Consider the following 17839-nt stretch of genomic DNA (forward strand, 5'->3'; position numbering starts at 1 on the left):
TGTTTCAACACAGAACCGGCTGCCACAGGACCAGACACCTGCGTGCATTATGACCGCAGACACTCAAAACATCTGTGTATGTGACACGCTGTAACGTGCAGCTGTCACATGATCTTATTTCATTTGGGGACTTAGAGGAGGAATCTCAGCGGATTTGGTTGGCGATGCCAGAGAAGAACATTATAGAGCTGTTTCAAAAATGAGATCAAATCCAATAGAATTCTGATAGTAAGTATTTTAGATTCACCTCAAAGTGTGAGCAGCTGGATATCATTTTGCTGTTGGGCCAGATTTTTGGATTTTGATGCCTTTTGATAATAATGATTAGTTTCAGAGGGAAAACCCAAACCACTTTTTGCTACATTTTCTGATAATATAAGTGGTGTTTGCCCATGCAAAAGTCACAATAATGATACGATGTTGTGGATGGTTGCTAGTTCCTTGCATTTGGTGCACTCTCAGAAAAAAAAGGTACAAAAGCTGTCACTGGGGCGATACCTTTTCAAAAGGTACAAATACACACCATTTAGGTACAAATATGTACACTTTAGGTACTTGTTATGTACCTTTAAGGTACTTATTTGCACCCTTTAGGGGTAAAAAGGTGTACCTTTTGAAAAGGTACCGCCATAGTGACAGCTTTTGTACCTTTTTGTAGTCAGTATGTTGGTTACATACTGGCCCAGGTCAAAATATACCTGGCTTTTAAAATGATGCTTTTGGAAACCAGATTTATAAAATGCCTTGCAAATTAAAAAAGAAATCAGTGCAGCTGTGTTTCTAGAGAAGCTTGCGGTCTTAAATTCTGATATCTGTGCAAGCTATTACACACAAATCAGAAGCACGGCTGTAAACAGACCAAATCTCTCTGTAATTATCCGAGCAAGTAAACATGAACACATAGAGAAATGTTCTTCTAAGAGGCAGTGGAAGGATATGAATGGACTAGGATTCTTATGGCGATTCTTCTGATGCAGTGAAACGGACTGAATATGTAGAGCGCAGATGTGGCACTGAAGCGGAAGATGGCTTTTCCCTTGTTTAGTACTATAAAGGTCTGTAAAAAGAGACAAAAGAAGAGAAAACAGTCAATCTGGACAGATGAAATGTCACTTATCTGCTGTTATAGATACATATAATACCGTTCAAAGGTTTGGGGTCAGTGTGATTTTTTTTTAAGAAATTGATTAAAAGTGACAGTAAAGATATTTATTTTTAAATGATTGTTGTTATTTTGAAACTTCTATTCATCAGAGTATCCTGGAAAAAATTAACAGTTTCCACAAAAATATGAAGCAGCACAACTGTTTTCAACATTGATAATAATCAGAAATGTTTCTTGAGCAGCAAATCAGCATATCAGAATGATTTCTGAAGGATCATGTGACATTGAAGACTGGAGTAATGATGCTGAAAATTCAGCTTTGATTCACAGGAATAAATTACATTTTAAAATATATTCAAATAGAAAACAGTTGTTTTAAAATTATGATATTATTTTACAATATTACTGTTTTAACTGTATTTTTTGATCAAATGAAAACAGTTTTCGCTGAGTATATTTTTTTGAAAAACATTTTAAAAATGTAAAATATCTGCCAATGGGGTCAGAAAAATAAACTTAATTCAAATGGTAAACAAGATTATTTTTCTTACCCCATTGGCAGACATTTGTTTCAAGCACAATTTCACTTAATTTGGATGCATTTCTCAGAAAACTAGACTTGTGTCATTTGTATATTCAGTAAATGTATTTTGATTTAAGAATTTTTGGATATTTTTACTGGAAAATAAGACAGAAATACTCAGTAAGAACATATGTTTTGCACTGTAAAGGGTTGTGGATGAAAACTATTGAATGAACAAAATTTTAAAAATGAGCCATTCAATCCAATCAACCAGCCTTTTTTGAGAATGGAAAAATATGAAAACTTTTGAAAAAATTTGATGAGAAATGAGTTCATGGTGAGATCTCCGACTTTTGATGCAGACTTTATCTTGGCTAATCTAAGAACGGTTTGAGACGTTGAGATCTCTTCTAAAACATGAGATTACTAGGTTGTGTTTTACAGGACAAGTAGGCAACTGTCTTTTGCTTTCCAGTTTGTCTCATTGTGGTCTGGGAGAAACATCTGGGATATTAAAGAGACTGTGATATTTTTCTTTCCTATTGGACAGAAGAACCAGGTGGGTGCTTTCAAGGTAGACGATTCAGAAAAAAATAGAAAATATTTTTCCACAGCTACAAGACAAAATCATTACATGCACTTATATAAATACATTTGTCTATTCAAGGACCAGCTAATTATCAGCTAAAAGCATGAACTTCACATCCATTAGACCTCATTTACAGCACACACTCCTCCTTTAAGATGCACTAAAACATCTGAAGGCCACTGACTCACCCTCTGATTTTTGAAGTAGAAAGGGTCGATGTCCTCCAGCGGGACTCCGACCAGTCCTGCAAGGATGTCGCCAAAGATACGAGGCAGCACCTTCCCGGCCTCCAGGTCGGCGCGGGGTTTGGGTTTCTCCGTGTTCCCCGGGTCTGCCTTGTTATCCTTCGTGTTCTTGGTCCGCTCTTCGCTGATCCTCTGCTCGATGGCCGCCAGAGACTCTCGAGTGTACGGTCGCAAGCCATCAGGACCCGCTGGTAAGAGCACGGTCGCCATCTTTTCATCCTGATCGTCCTGTACTAGAAGTTACTCAAAGCTAGAGTGAGTCAGACAGGAAAATAAAGTTAGAAAGTCACTCTTTAAAGCTATAAACTATTAAAAAAGCTTGTTTACAGCACAGTGACTGCGGGTTCAGTCCCTCTGGAGTCAGTAGGTGCAGTACTCAAGGGCACGATGAGGTTTTCCCTCAGTGACTTTTAAGTTCACTAGATGTACTTACCAGGGACCAGAACTGTAACATCTGAATTCATAGTTCATAGTGTAAACCTGCAGACTACAACAACCACTGTCTGTGAGTGATTTATAAAAGTGTTATTCATGTACAGTGACTCCAAAAAGTATTTGGATAGTTAAAAATGTCTGAATCTCATTGCATAAGATGCTAAATGTCAAAGCAAGTGTCATTTATTGTAAAGAAAGATGCAAAAACATAAAAACAAAAATGTTGTGCTTGTTTGTGGTTAGTGGATCATGTTGAAAGTTAATGTGATTTTCTAAACCTGTGGTTCCTCTGCTTGGACACCTGTGTGAAAGCTAGAAGAACTGGCTTCATAAGTCCACTAAAAACCACCAAAACAACAGCTGATTCAATAACTTTGAACGTAAATGAAGAAGAAAAGAAAAGAGAATAGATCCTGCAACATTTCAGACACACAGATACAGACACTTGACAGTCATATTTATATCTTTGAAAATATTAAAAGTTAAAATATTAAGTGTTTTATTTTGATTGTTTTTTTAAATAACTATTTTTTTATTTTAGTTTTTTATGATTTCATTAATTATGAACTAATTTAATGCAAAATTTTATTTTTTATTATTGTAATACAGTAATACACAATATACTCCAACGTTCAAACATTTGAGGTCGTTTTTTAAAGTCTCATAAGCTCACCAAGGCTGTATTTATTTGATCAAAAATACAGTAAAAACAGTAATACTGTGAAATATTTTTACAATTTCAAATAAACTTTATATTTGATTTTGTTAAAAAAAAATGAATTTTTCGATCAGTTTAATGCATTTCTGCTGAATAAAAGTAATAATAATTTTTTTTTAAATCTTACGGACCCCAAATTATTGAGAAGAATTGAAGAAGAATTGAGACCCCAGAATTATTGGCAGTATAATACATACTATAATGATGTATTAATACATTAAATATATATTGTGTTTGTAATAATGAGAACTTAAAGAGGAAAATGTGCTTAATTGTCATGAAAATAATGACACAAAATGCATGCATTTTTATGCAGAAAGTAATATGACTGACATGTTCTTGGCAGGTTTCGTGTGATTCATCTATGTAGATTATGATGACATTGCATGAAAGTTGCATGAAACTAATTCTTGAGGTTGTGTGTAAACTGTATATACTGTATATTAAGATTCTCAAATCTTAAGCGATTATCAATTCCATCTAGTAATTTCTTGAATATTCATTGCATAATGTTCAAGAAAACTGCATATTCGTGACTTTCCTTTTAACCAGAACAGGATTCATTCAGTACAGTGACATGTTGTATAAGGAATCATCCCACTAATGAATAAAGGCTTATCCAGCCTTGACCTTCTCAACTTCCTGCTTCATCTCTCACCCTGAATGGAATATCTGAATAAATTGGTGTCAGGCAGTACATATATTAGTAAAACCGAATGACTAACAGGACTGACCCGCTCTCATTAACAGCCTGTGCTTTTATTGCAGCTGAACTCAGCAGCTGGAGTGACGTGTGTCTGAAGATTAGCGCGTGGAGAAGGAAGTTCCTGTTCCTCTCCTGGTAGACATGTTTTCAGTTCTTCACCAGAAAGCGTTATCTAACCCACAGCCTCAAAGTGGCTTACGGCGGCTTGATCTGACTTACAATTCTCAGCTGTAGAGAATTATTCAGCTGTCAGTTTAGACACACATTAATGTGGGACATGAAGTGTAGCCTGTTTCTTGTTTTAAAACAATATATAGTAATTCACAATATATTATAGTTCACAAAAAAGGAAAAATTTGTTCAAAATGTACTCACCCTCAGGCCATCCAAGATGTAGGTGTGTTTGTTTCTTCATCAGTACAGATTTGGAAAAATGTATCATTACATCTTATACACATACACATACTTGCTCACCAGTGGATGCTCAGCAGTGAATGGGTGCCGTCAGAATGAGAGTCCAAACAGCTGATAACAACACCACAATAATCCACAAGTAATCCACACCACTCCAGTCCATCAGTTAATGTCTCGTGATGTGAAAAGCTGCATGTATTTATCAGCTGTTTGGACTCTCATTCTGACGGCACCCATTCACTGCAGATAATCTATTGGTGAGCAAGTGATGGAATGCTACATTTCTCCAAATCTGTTCCCATGACGAAACAAACTCATCACTTGTTGCTATAAAGAAACAAATTCATCACAAACAAACTCTACATCTCGGATAGCTTGAGGCTGAGTAAATTTTCAGCAATTTGTTTCAGTTTTGGGTGATAAAAATGAGGGTAGACAATAAATTGATAAGCTTTAGACAATTTTGTCTACCCTCATGCATTCTGAGCAAATATCTTATACAACATGCAACATTCACTTGGAATCAAACCCATGACCTTGCCTTTGCAAGCACCCTGCTTTACTGTTTGAGCTACAGGAATGTTGCATTTATTTTTTAATTTTGCTTTTTAAATGTTGCAAAGAGACAAGTTGATTGTCATTCACTGTTTTGTGTACATGACCTTATGTAGCCTAGTGACTTTTAAGTTGGCATGAAATGGAATTTGTCTGACTTCACTACTGTATTGTGATGTATTTCAGAGTGAAATATAGAGCAAGAAAAAAACGTAAGCCATGATTTTATCCATTGGTTGTTGATTGGATTGTGAAAAGTGAGCATTGCATATGAAAATAGAGGCAGATGTGAATGCAAAGTCATTTAGATTATAGATTACAAAGTGAAAAAATATAATAAATAAATAAATGCATGAATGAAACATTAGCAATAAGCCCAGTAACGTGCATTGAGAAAATAAATAGGGTCATGAAAACTGGAAGATTATGGCATCGAACCCAGCAAGTGTTGATCCATGAGCTATTATCACTGTGTTTTTGAGCAACACACTTTTAACCTCAGGTTACTCCAGGGGCATTAAACCTACAGTAAAGTGTATTCTAAGTTGCAATAAACATTTCTTATTATCAATGTTGAGAACAGTTGTGCTGCTTCAAATTTCTGTGAGAAACCATGATTCCATTTTTTCATGAATAGAAAGTTCAAAAGAGCAGAATGCCTTTGAAATACTGTACAAACTTCTTTTAAAATTTCCAACAGCCTATTTTGTAGGAAACCAAACCCAAACAACATAGTGCTATTAGAGGATCTGCCGTACTTGTCTCTGTTCTCATTTAAAATAACAGGTCCGTGCCCATATTTCTGAAGATTTACAGCCATAACACAGACTATTTAGAACATAAAAAGAGGCATTTAAATTACAAACGCGGCATATAATTTCCTGACCTTTGATCAAGCTTATTAGTGTTCAAATGAATGTTTGTAAATACATGTATTCATAATTTCAACCCGTCGTTCAGCTAATAATGCAAAATCAGTGTAATGTGAGTGCGTCGTAGAGCCGTTTGTCTGCTGATTTCAATCTAAATGACTCACATTCTCTCAAACATAATGTAATCAAAGTCAGGATTTTGTTCATTTTCAAAGCAGTACTTTTTCGTGCTACACACTTGTTTTCTCTGGGTTCTTCATCTATTTGTATCGCTACTTTTGATTGTATTAACCTTTTCAGCAGGTTATTTTTAATAACATTTTGGATTTAGAGACTCTGATCATGCAGCACGACTGATTTAACCAGTCCTCTCCAAAATTCAATTTAGTAGACCTATTTTGTTTCGATGTATGATATATTTTAATCTTATTTTTATTTCATGATTCACATTGTTGATTGAGAAAACGATCAAAATAGTTGACCATATGGTCATATTAAATACAACATCTAGCTCGTGTGTTACTGAATATTTGTACAAAGCCAATTACAATATTTCATCCAACAGACAAAAGGCACCTGACAGTTTTTAATCAAGTTCATGCAGGAATTGCGTATTCTTTCAGACAATGTGGAAAGCATGTTGAAGCACAAATATTTCCCCACAGCAAACAGAGCTTGTATTACCTATTTAGTCACTTTTACCGAGACGTTTCTGAGAATTAAGGCAGGCCTTTGTGATCATTACAAACACATCCATTCATCTATTTTCTATGCCCATTATATCATTTTGAAGGTATTCATAATGCTGTATAATACATAATTGTATGCATATTGTGTCTTTTTGCATCATTGATTCTGCTATTTTCCTGTTTATTACTGTGAGGCTGCTTTAAAACAATCTGTATTGTACAAAGCACTTTAAAATAAGATGACTTTTCATGAATGAATGAAATTAGTGATCAGTCATACTGATAAATCAATATTTGGCCATTTTGAGATTATCAGCATCAGCTCTTGTATTCAGCTTGTATTAAAAAGTGAGAAAATTTTGTGCAAAAATTTTCCTTACATTCAAGCAATTTTATATACATTTCAATTCCTTATTAAACTGTATAAGTCAAAAAAATGTAACGTATCATTCAAAATGTATCATTAAAATCACAGCAACGCAATTGCTTTCTCGCTGTTCTGACTGGCATGATAAAACCAACAGATCCATTAAGGATCGTTAAATGGGATGTGTCATGTAGAGTGCTGTCCCATAATGCATTATATCCATGTCCTCCCTGCAGGCCATCTGAATTGATTGCTAAACTCCAACCGATGAGAGACAAGTGAGGACAGCGAACTAGTTGGGTTCAAACACTCAACACAGAGAAAATTATCCTCCTTAACATTAGTGCATTCAGCAGATGGTTTTGTTCAAAGTGCATTCAAGGTACGGGGATTAAACCAGCAACCTTAGCATCACAGGGTTTCCAAAAGAGGGTTTTTGCAGCAGTGTCAAAGAGTAGAAGAAATATGTTGGTTCCCCAAAGAACCTTACTTAAAATAGCCATTACTTTCTTATGTGAAGAACATTTTAAAACTCTAAAGAACTTTTTCCACTATAAACCCAGCTAACAGGGAAATTTCTCATAACATTCTGGCAAGGTTCTCTCAATGTTATGAACAAACGTTCTTCCAGTAATGTTAATAGAACAGTTATCTGGTCTTTTTTTTTTAATGTTACTGAACGTTCAAGGGTAATAATCACATAATGTATGCAAAATTATGAAATAGAATGTTCCCCTAACATTCGTATAACCAAGAAAAAATGTTTTTAAACCATAAACTGGACATTTTAAACATTCAAAAAGAACGTTTTCATAACTTCTTAGACATTCTTAGATCATTTTTGTTTCTGGGTAGAACCTTTTGAGGAATGGAAAGGTTCCTTGGATGTTAAAGGTTCTTTATAGAAGCATATATGCCATTAAAGAACCTTTAAGAGTGTAGAATCAGGCTCTACCAGTTGTGTTGCAAAAGGTGAAAAGGTCACCACAAGGTCAACAAACAACTGACATTTGTTTCTAGGTTGAATTCATCTTAAAATGTTCCTGAAACCAAATGAAAATGCTTCGATTTTATCAGCATTGCAATTGTGCAAATTAAGATGAATTTGAGAATGTCTCTGAATTTGGATTGTATCTATTTTGAATTAATAGCAGCAGCACTGGGGCGGAACAAACTCTGATGATCATGTTAGAGCATCTTGAGCTCCACACTGTAAATTTTTTTTGTGATTTTAACAGTAAAAGACTGTAAAAATGCTACAGTAAAAACCTGTTAACTGGTTAACAGTAATTTCCATACTATATTCAGTGAATAAATGTAATTACATTTAATGTAATTTTACAGTAAAACACTGTTAAAAATACGGGTTTTAGAAGTGAAAAAGAAAAAGTCAATGTATAATTTACAGTGACAAACCGTAAATTGACACTCCCAGAATTCCCTGCATGACACTTCATATTTGATGTTTTTTTGTTGAAATAACACGTTTCTTAGTTTTTTCTTATTAGTTGTGTACATTAGGGTTTAATCTTACATCTAATGTTGTTAAATTAATGTTTATTGCATTATGTTGCTACCATATTTTTTATGGTGAAGTTCTGGCAACCACAGCTGCCGTATTTTACCGTAAATGACAGATTTTTTTTACAGTGCAGTGGAAGAACATCTGACTCTCTTTACAAAGACTCATTTACTTACATTAGTGATTAGCATCTTTTGTGCACGTTTTGTTTTTTTCATTAGGCTATACATGCTTTTCTTTGTTTAAACTTATTTCCAAGTTTAATTGAAAAGGAAATCCTTTATTTTCTATGTGAACTTTTGGCCCTTATGTGCTGGAGAAAGCTGACACGATTTTCTCGGTTAATAACAGATGAGAATCTAAAAACTGATCTAAAGAACCTATTAGAGTAACTTTGTCCAAAGAACCATATATCCGCAAAACATAGAAGAAAAGAATAAGGTTCTTTGCTGAACCTCAAGGAATCTTCACTTTTAAGAATTTTCTTGTCTTTGGCCTCTGTTATTTGCATAGTTCAACGTGCGTTTCCCTTTTTAATTTATATAGCAAATCATTGCATATGCAGTATTACACCAGCAATGAATAGAAAAACTAGAACGATTACAACTCTACAAAGATTTATACTCTAGAGACATTTCATCAACTTTTACCCTTTGAAAGGTAAATAAAGTATTGTTCTTACATGTAAACTCCGTTAATCGCAGCACTGCGTCCACGCGTTTTCCATTTATTGCGCCGATGTAAATCCAAAATCCCAATCTGATCCATGATGGGTAGGAAACAGAAAAAAAGCAAATATTCCGCAAAGGACTCTGGAAGTTTTTTCAGACTGTCTCTAGTGCTGTAGGTAATCAGTTTTTCTCTGAAATCTGGATTCCGCACAAATGCATTACTCTCAAATCCCACGCAACGCTTATTTTACGCGCTCCGAATTTAAAGTTTAACTATATTTTCCCAGTATTCATATAAAAAGAACTCTGTGTCCAAACATTGTCCGTGCTTCCAGAAGATCAGAGTGCATTTTTAGCAAATGTCTCCAGCTTATTTGGCGCACAGCAGCAGTTTGCGCGTATCTCTCTCTCTCTCTGAGCGCAGGAGCTGGTGCCAAACACCCTGCGCGCGCCCTTGAGCTGCGCTGCCGGATTACGCACATCACAACCAAACATTTGCGCACGCCAAATGAGTTACAAAGCAAGAAAATACCACTCTTTTATGACAAGTATCGATTGTGTGGTGTGTGTATTGACTGGTTTATAATTCTGAGTTCACTTTGTGCGTAACTGGTTAGACATGCATTGTAGTTTTAACGTCAGGATTTGTGTTCCCACTCTGTTTTATAACCATCAAAAGTAGCCTAAATCTATGTTTATTTACATTTTCTTAAAGATACAATCAACTATTTAGTCTATTTTAGTACAAGATCGTCCCCAAAACACTTCTGATTTGCTTTCCTCTATGACATGAATATTACAGCGTGTAATAGCCTACAATAAAATGCAACATGAAAAACTCTTTCGCGTTTCAGAATTAATTTCCTATCCAGTTTCTCCCTCTAGTGGCTTCAATTAAGTCATATTTTGAGATTTATAGTTCTGTTTTTAATATATAAACCACCTTATTGTCCATAGCACCTTCCGGTTTAACAACTCTCTGCATTCTACTCAAATTCATATTACTGTGTGTTATTCTAAATATAAGCCATTCTGTAATTCCGTGTGTTGCCCATAGACTGTAAAGAAAAACATAATCGCCTGTAATACCGACGCTCTGCCGTTGGTGGCAGCACTGCGGCGCGTGAGTGACTGATACACACACACACACAGCGCGAGACGTCGAGGAAGAGGCGTCCAGCGCGTATAGTGTACAAACACACAGTTGAGCAGTAATTTGTCGTTTTTAATTTACATTTTAGTCAATTAAAGAGAACCATGTCGGAAAGAAAGGTTTTGAATGTAAGTGCCTCCTTTAATTTTATATTATTGTTGTGTTATGGCTTAAGGTGGATTGGAGGAGTAATATCTAAGATATCACCGTGCTAATGAAGTAACGTTAGCAATGCAGCGTATAGCCTACTTTTATTAAATACAAGTCAGATCGATTCATTTTTCGTGTTAAGTAATGTTTTCGATGCCCATAATGTACATATATGTTGAAATAATCTTGAATACACATGCTAAAATGAACCTTGAAATAAGTTTCTGTTTACAAAGTTCATTTCTGTGATAAACTGTCACCTTACAGCATCTCTTGTTTTACCTCAGAAATACTATCCTCCGGATTTCGATCCGTCTAAAATCCCTAAACTCAAACTGCCCAAAGACCGTCAGTATGTCGTTAGATTGATGGCACCATTTAATATGAGGTGAGTTTAAATACGTGTTTGGAATTAGTAATACTCTGTGGTATTATTGCAGGTTTCAAATAAAAACATGGCTTTAGAAATTAATAATAAGCATTAATATTAAACTATTTTGTACAGATCTATATCTATTTTATACAGGATAAAAGAACAAAAAATGTTTGTGTGTATGTATGTGTGTATATACATATACATACATATATATATATATGGGGGAAATAATGTTCCATCATCATTCAGTATAAAAAAATATGTATATACAGGTGCATCTCAATAAATTAGAATGTCGTGGAAAAGTTCATTTATTTCAGTAATTCAACTCAAATTGTGAAACTCGTGTATTAAATAAATTCAATGCACACAGACTGAAGTAGTTTAAGTCTTTGGTTCTTTTAATTGTGATGATTTTGGCTCACATTTAACAAAAACCCACCAACTCACTATCTCAACAAATTAGAATACTCCATAAGACCAATAAAAAAAAACATTTTTAATGAATTGTTGGCCTTCTGGAAAGTATGTCCATTTACTGTACATGTACTCAATACATGGTAGGGGCTCCTTTTGCTTTAATTACCGCCTCAATTCGGCGTGGCATGGAGGGGATCAGTTTGTGGCACTGCTGAGGTGGTATGGAAGCCCAGGTTTCTTTGACAGTGGCCTTCAGCTCATCTGCATTTTTTGGTCTCTTGTTTCTCATTTTCCTCTTGACAATACCCCATAGATTCTCTATGGGGTTCAGGTCTGGTGAGTTTGCTGGCCAGTCAAGCACACCAACACCATGGTCATTTAACCAACTTTTGATGCTTTTGGCAGTGTTTCACAATTTGAGTTGAATTACTGAAATAAATGAACTTTTCCACGACATTCTAATTTGAGATGCACCTGTATATGATGGTCATTGTTTTTTGTTTTGATGCTTGAAAACCATCTTTTGTCTTTGAACCATATATCACTGTAAAAACAAGATATATTGAATGTGAAAGTATTTAAACTACGTTGTGAGGAAAACATCTGTATTTTGATTGATGAGAGATTGTCACCTTTCAAAATAATAATGCTTGTTGTTACACAGGTGTAAAACGTGTGGAGAATACATTTACAAAGGGAAGAAGTTTAATGCCCGTAAAGAGACCGTTCAGAACGAACTGTACCTGGGGCTTCTCATTTTCAGATTCTACATTAAATGCACCAGATGTTTGGCTGAGATCACCTTCAAGGTACTAGAATAAACATCATACTCTTTAAAACCGACAGACAAACACTTAAGGTGTTTTCATTCTTGTCCTTGCGTGTTTGTTTGGTTGCACCTCATCTAATTGCTGTGTTTCACAGACAGATCCAGTGAACACCGATTACACCATGGAACATGGTGCAACACGCAATTTTCAGGCCGAGAAACTGATCGAAGAGGAGGAGAAAAAGATCCAGCAGGAGCGAGAAGAAGAGGAACTCAATAATCCCATGAAGGTCTGATAGAAGCTTTAGACTACTTGTGTATTTTATTATTAGAGATTTTGTTAGGAATTTATTGCTTTATTCTGTTCTATTTGTGTTTAATTTGTCTTTTTTTCCACTTTCCAGAAATGTTTAGTGTAAAATAAGCATTATTTCGTTTTTTATAACTGTTTTCAACATTTTACATTGATAAAAGCCTTTAGAGCGTCTTTGTAAGGGAGCAAACAAAAGCGCATACAAACTTAAAACATAATGTCCCTGAATGCTGTCACAGGTCCTGGAGAACCGCACACGAGACTCAAAGTTGGAGATGGAGGTGCTGGAGAACCTGCAGGAGCTGAAGGAGCTGAACCAGAGGCAGGCACAGGTGGACTTTGAGGGCATGCTGGACCAGTATAAAGAGATGGAGCGGAGACAGAGAGAGAGAGAGCAGGAGGAAGACGAACGAGAGACCAAGTAAGAAACCTTTGAACTTTTGGAAGCTTTTGGCCTTTTTGCTTCATACACTGTATGTTGGAATATTTGAGCTTTTTAAAAATGCATTTGTCACACTACAGATTCATTTAAGCGCACAAAAAGGTTATTTAAAATGGGAGAAAAACTTAAATGACAAGGATTACAGTGGGGCTGCATGATTAATCAATATAAAAACGAAATTGCGATATAGCTTAGTGCAACTTCTGCTAAAAGTTTAATGGTTTAATGTTTGAAAATGAAATTCTTGAGAATTAAAAATAAAGCAAGTCATAAATATTATATTAGGATTGTAATTTTAAAGTTTTAATGTAAAAAATATATTTTGTTTTATTTTGCAGTGCATTTTACAATAGTAATATTACTATAATGTTTTGTTTTTAGTCATTTTTTATATTTTTATTTAGTAGTAATAATATTATTATTATTTTATAGCCATATCAATTATTGACTAAATTGTGCGGCCCGACAAACAAGCAAAGCAAACCTGTTTTTTTATTTAAATCGCGGTTTTTAACATAAAAATCAATCCGATTTTTCCCTGAAATTGTGCAGCCCTGGATTACTGCATTTAAAATATGGTTCATGTACAAAATGTAGCTATTCATATGAATTTAAGCAAATATGTTGATGTTTGAAAGGCATAATTGTGTCCATATTGCTTACCATGTACACTCACATGTGACAATAATTACACCTTGTGCATTCACAAGTAGCATGTAATGTCAAGATAAAAAGCATGGATTATATAATATAGGGTGGTTTAGACTTCCCTTTTCTCTTGCTCCTCATAGAGAGATGTTGGAGAGAGCTCTGGTCAAACGACTGAGGGACTCAGACTCTGAAGACGAGACAGAAGATGCAAAAGACAGAGGCAGCAAACACACGGCTGATAAACCCACAGACATCCTCACCACAGACGTGAACACGGGATCACAGGTGAAGAGAAACACAGTAGCCTCCACCTCATTCGATTCAAATCTAGATTGTTTGATTTGACATTGACATATTTTTACATTTTATTTTAGTTACTTTTGTATATTATGATTTGGAAAAAGTCTTAGGTGTTGCTTTTGATTTTTTTTAATACATGTCTCTGGATACTCTACTGTGATTGGTCAGTTGCAACATGCTGCAGTCGAGTGTTATTGTCATTGTTGCTCACAGGCAAATCATTTCCTACATAGTTGTGCTAGTTTAATGATTCTCATGTCACTCCACACTCGTTCTTCTCACATAATAATTTCAGCTCAAGTCAATATTTCAGATCCATTTGTTTATTTATTTATCGTAATAAGTATTAAGTATTGACTGTACATTATACTTTATATGATCTGTGGTACAAAATTCAGTTGTTCTTTCAGCTTACATGTGTTTTTCTGTTTTAATGCCCCATCTGTTTCTCTCATTAATTTTTGCGCTGTTTTCCTGCTGGTCTCCACAGGGCTCATCGTCTGTGGGCGTAAAGAAACAGAAGGTGGAGAGCTGGGAGAGGAGTGTCGGAGGTCTGGGTGAAAAGGGAGCTCTGGGGTCTCTGGTGGTGAGGAAGAAACCAGCAGATTCTGCCTGTAAACCTGCCGCCGCTGCACCACGACAGGCTGCTAACACACAAACAGGTTCATGATCTATTAAAACTACTGAATCAGTGAGTTCTCAAAAGTGTCGGGGACAGTCAGGCCGTAATGAGTGTGCAGGGGTGTATTACAATTATTAAAGAAATAGCTAATTCATTCATTCAGTCATTTAAAGTGCCCCTATTATGCTTTTTGAAAGGTTCATCATTTGGTTTTGGGAGTCCCCAACAACAGGTTTACATGCATGCAAGGTCAAAAAACACTTTCATTTTCTTATAATATGCATTTAATTTTATGTTATTTCTCAGTGACTCTCAAACAATTAGTTTAAAAGAGTAATCTTTCCAACCCCCTCCTTTGCATGAGGCTACTCTGCTCTGATTGGCCCGATGACCCAGTCTGTTGTGATTGGTCTACTGCTTACTGCGCATGTTGGAAACAGAACGCCCATCACCAGTACTGGAATACGACTTATCAATAATGCATCCTATTATAATAATGATAGTGCTCCACTCTGTTCTAAAAATAAAGAATCTGAGGGGAAAAAGTTGTTTTACACTTCTGTTAGCGAACTGGTCCCACAGCTTGGTAGTAAAGACCCAAACAATGGTATATGCGTTAGCCGAACACAGACATAGAGTACTGATAAAGCACTGCAGTTTGTAAACCAACGTATTGCTCCATCCTTTATCATGACTCCAAGTAATAAGAACGACGCACATTCTATATTAATCTGAATTTATTATTCAGAGGCCACAAATAAAGTGCACTTTTTTTGTTTTGCACTTTATTTGTGGCCCTTGGACAATAAATTCATGTGAGCTTTTTTGGCCCATTTTTCGTGTGCGGATCTTTGTTTTTTGGTCTTAAATACATTTTAAAATGTAATTTATTTCTGTGATCAAAGCTGAATTTTCAGCATCATTACTCCAGTCTTCAGTGTCACATGATTCTTCAGAAATCATTCTAATATGCTGATTTGCTGCTCAAGAAACATTTCTTATTATTATCAATGTTGAAAAGAGTTGTGCTGCTTAATATTTTTGTGGAAACTGATTTTTCCCAGGATTCTCTGATGAATTGAAAGTTCAAAAGAACAGCATTTATTTGAAATAGATTTTTAAATCTATTTTTTTTTAAGTCTATAAAAGTATTTTAAAAAGAATACAACCTTAGGTCTGTTTTCAAAAGCGTTCATGATTTATAACAATTTAAGTTTGGATAGTGCACTTTCACGTCTATGTTCAAAAATGGGGGGTGAGAGCGGAAGCCGTCGACTGTGGAATAATAAAAGCTCCGCTGCTTTCGAGCCGTGTGTCGCGCTCGTCTCTCATTAGCAATTGCTTCAGCGGCCTCACTTCGCTTCGACGGCTTTCAGCCTCACCCTGCTTCATACTGCGACGTTAATAAATCTTTAATACATTAGCTCATCCATGGCCATGATTTCTGCCAAAGTCCCGTCGGATTGCATCGGCTGTGGGGATGAAGACGACAACTCCCATGATTCTACACTCAAGTCATGGCGTCATCAAACTATTCCTTTGTTTCTTTGTTTGTCTTGAAAACGTGCCCTCTAATGGCGAAAACGTACATATTGTGCCTTTAAGAGGTTAAAAAAAATCTTACCGACCCCAGATTTTTAAATGGTGGCGTATATACATTTTTAATAATAAAAAATATGTATAATGTATTTAATAAGCTAAAATTGCAAGTGAATGATTATTTTATTAACTTCTTTTATTAATAGTATTACTTTTATTAATATAACTAATAGTTAGATATTTGTTATTATTTAATAAACTAAAATTAATGATTATTTTATTGTTGACTAGTTTTATTGTTTTATTAATATACATTTTATTAATATAATTAATAAATATATATTTATTATTTACTGTCAAAAATGCAACTGAATGATTATTTTATTAACTCGTTTAATATTATTGTTTTATTTCATAGTTAATGAATAGATATTTATAATTTTATTACAAAATTGCAGTGGATGTTAGTATTAATATTTCTTTAGAATCAAGGAATGGTATAGATGTGGAGTGCACAACCCATTTTTTATAAAGTGGTGAGGCCAATAAAAATGAAGGGACTTGATGCCTATGATAAAACCCACTACAGTTTCCACCATGAGCCCTGATGTTGTATTTATGTACCAGACATAGTTTAGGGTTTTGCTGTCTCTGTTAATTTGTGTTTTCTCTGTCTTTCTGGATCATTCAGGCGCAGGTGCTGCCAAACCTGAGTCCTCCACAGCTTCCAGTGGACAACCAGTCACATCTCAGAACGGTTCTTCTCTCAGCCTCTTGGGGGCGTATACAGACAGCGATGACAGCAACTCTGACTAGGCTGGAAAAAAATTTGGCAGACTGAAATTAAATGTTTATTTTCAGACTGACAAAAATGACCAGCTCTCTTTTCACAGACCACTTTAAGTTTCCTTAACCTGGACTCTTTAAAATTGCAATTCGAGAGATTTTTATTTTTCAGTGATGAACTTTTTAGCTGGAGGAGCATTGTTTATGAGAAGTTGTTTCCATTGCCTGGATTTCATTCGGTCTATTAGATCTGCATCATCCCGATGTCTCTAATGTACTCTATAATGTGCTTCGTATGTATTATGTACTCTATAATGTAGTATTTGTTTCTCCATGTTAGCTCAATCACTACGAGGAAATGCATTTGAGGGTTTCAGTGGAGATAAGTGAATCTGAATCTAATTTCGGCTGATCATCTCTAATCCCATATCATCCCATTTCATCTTTCCAAACATCAGACAAATAAAATGTTCCTCGTGTTTTGTTTCCGAGCACAGACTATTTTTTCAGTTGTGTTGGTTTTAGCAAATATTTAGAAATACATTTCAGATATATTATTATTTATCAAATATTTTCTATATTGTGAGCTTCCCAAAAAGCGTTTTATAACACTGCCGAGTTAAGACTGCTTTGTGCCCGCTCAAAATTCAGTGTATGCACAACGCAGCATAAAAGCCAGACTGAATCATGTTGGCTCACACCCACCTCAGCCCCTAGCCTCAAAGAATACAGCTGTAATTGCATCACATTGTTTTGCATTTATGCCATCTTTGAGCAGCATTAAACTATGGAAAACCATTTCTGCCATGGAATAAAAAAAGGAATTTGCAACTTTTTATGTGAGCGTATATCTTGCAATTCTGAGCTTATATCTCACATTTCCGAGGAAAAAGTCATAAAGTAGTCA

General features: G+C 35.2%; 2 protein-coding genes across 3 annotated transcripts in view; one reads left to right on the forward strand and one right to left on the reverse strand.

The window, feature by feature from the left end:
- LOC107729959 (sodium channel protein type 2 subunit alpha-like) overlaps positions 1-9759 on the reverse strand; it is a 52885-nt gene extending 43126 nt beyond the window's left edge. The window contains exons 1-3 of the mRNA XM_016540695.1: positions 9423-9759; positions 2406-2712; positions 939-1057 (exon numbers count right to left, since the gene is read on the reverse strand). Of these exons, the coding sequence (XP_016396181.1) occupies positions 939-1057; positions 2406-2672 (386 nt within the window). The 5' untranslated portion in view covers positions 2673-2712; positions 9423-9759. The remainder of the gene's footprint in view (positions 1-938; positions 1058-2405; positions 2713-9422) is intronic.
- Positions 5852-17423, forward strand: yju2 (YJU2 splicing factor homolog). 2 transcript variants are annotated; one of them, XM_016540708.1, is made up of 9 exons: positions 5852-5862; positions 10601-10692; positions 11002-11102; positions 12175-12319; positions 12435-12569; positions 12832-13013; positions 13826-13970; positions 14476-14647; positions 16838-17423. In XM_016540708.1, the coding sequence occupies exons 2-9, from the start codon at positions 10669-10671 to the stop codon at positions 16960-16962; spliced, it is 1029 nt and encodes a 342-aa protein (XP_016396194.1). In that variant the 5' UTR covers positions 5852-5862; positions 10601-10668; the 3' UTR covers positions 16963-17423. The 2 variants fall into 2 exon arrangements, with proteins under 2 accessions (XP_016396194.1, XP_016396193.1); XM_016540707.1 differs by lacking the exon at positions 5852-5862 and having other exon boundaries at positions 10504-10692.
- The last annotated feature ends 416 nt before the right edge of the window (positions 17424-17839 follow it).

The sequence above is a fragment of the Sinocyclocheilus rhinocerous genome, unplaced genomic scaffold, assembly GCF_001515625.1.
Source record: "Sinocyclocheilus rhinocerous isolate Xijiao unplaced genomic scaffold, SAMN03320098_v1.1 scaffold638, whole genome shotgun sequence".
Classification (NCBI taxonomy): domain Eukaryota; kingdom Metazoa; phylum Chordata; class Actinopteri; order Cypriniformes; family Cyprinidae; genus Sinocyclocheilus; species Sinocyclocheilus rhinocerous.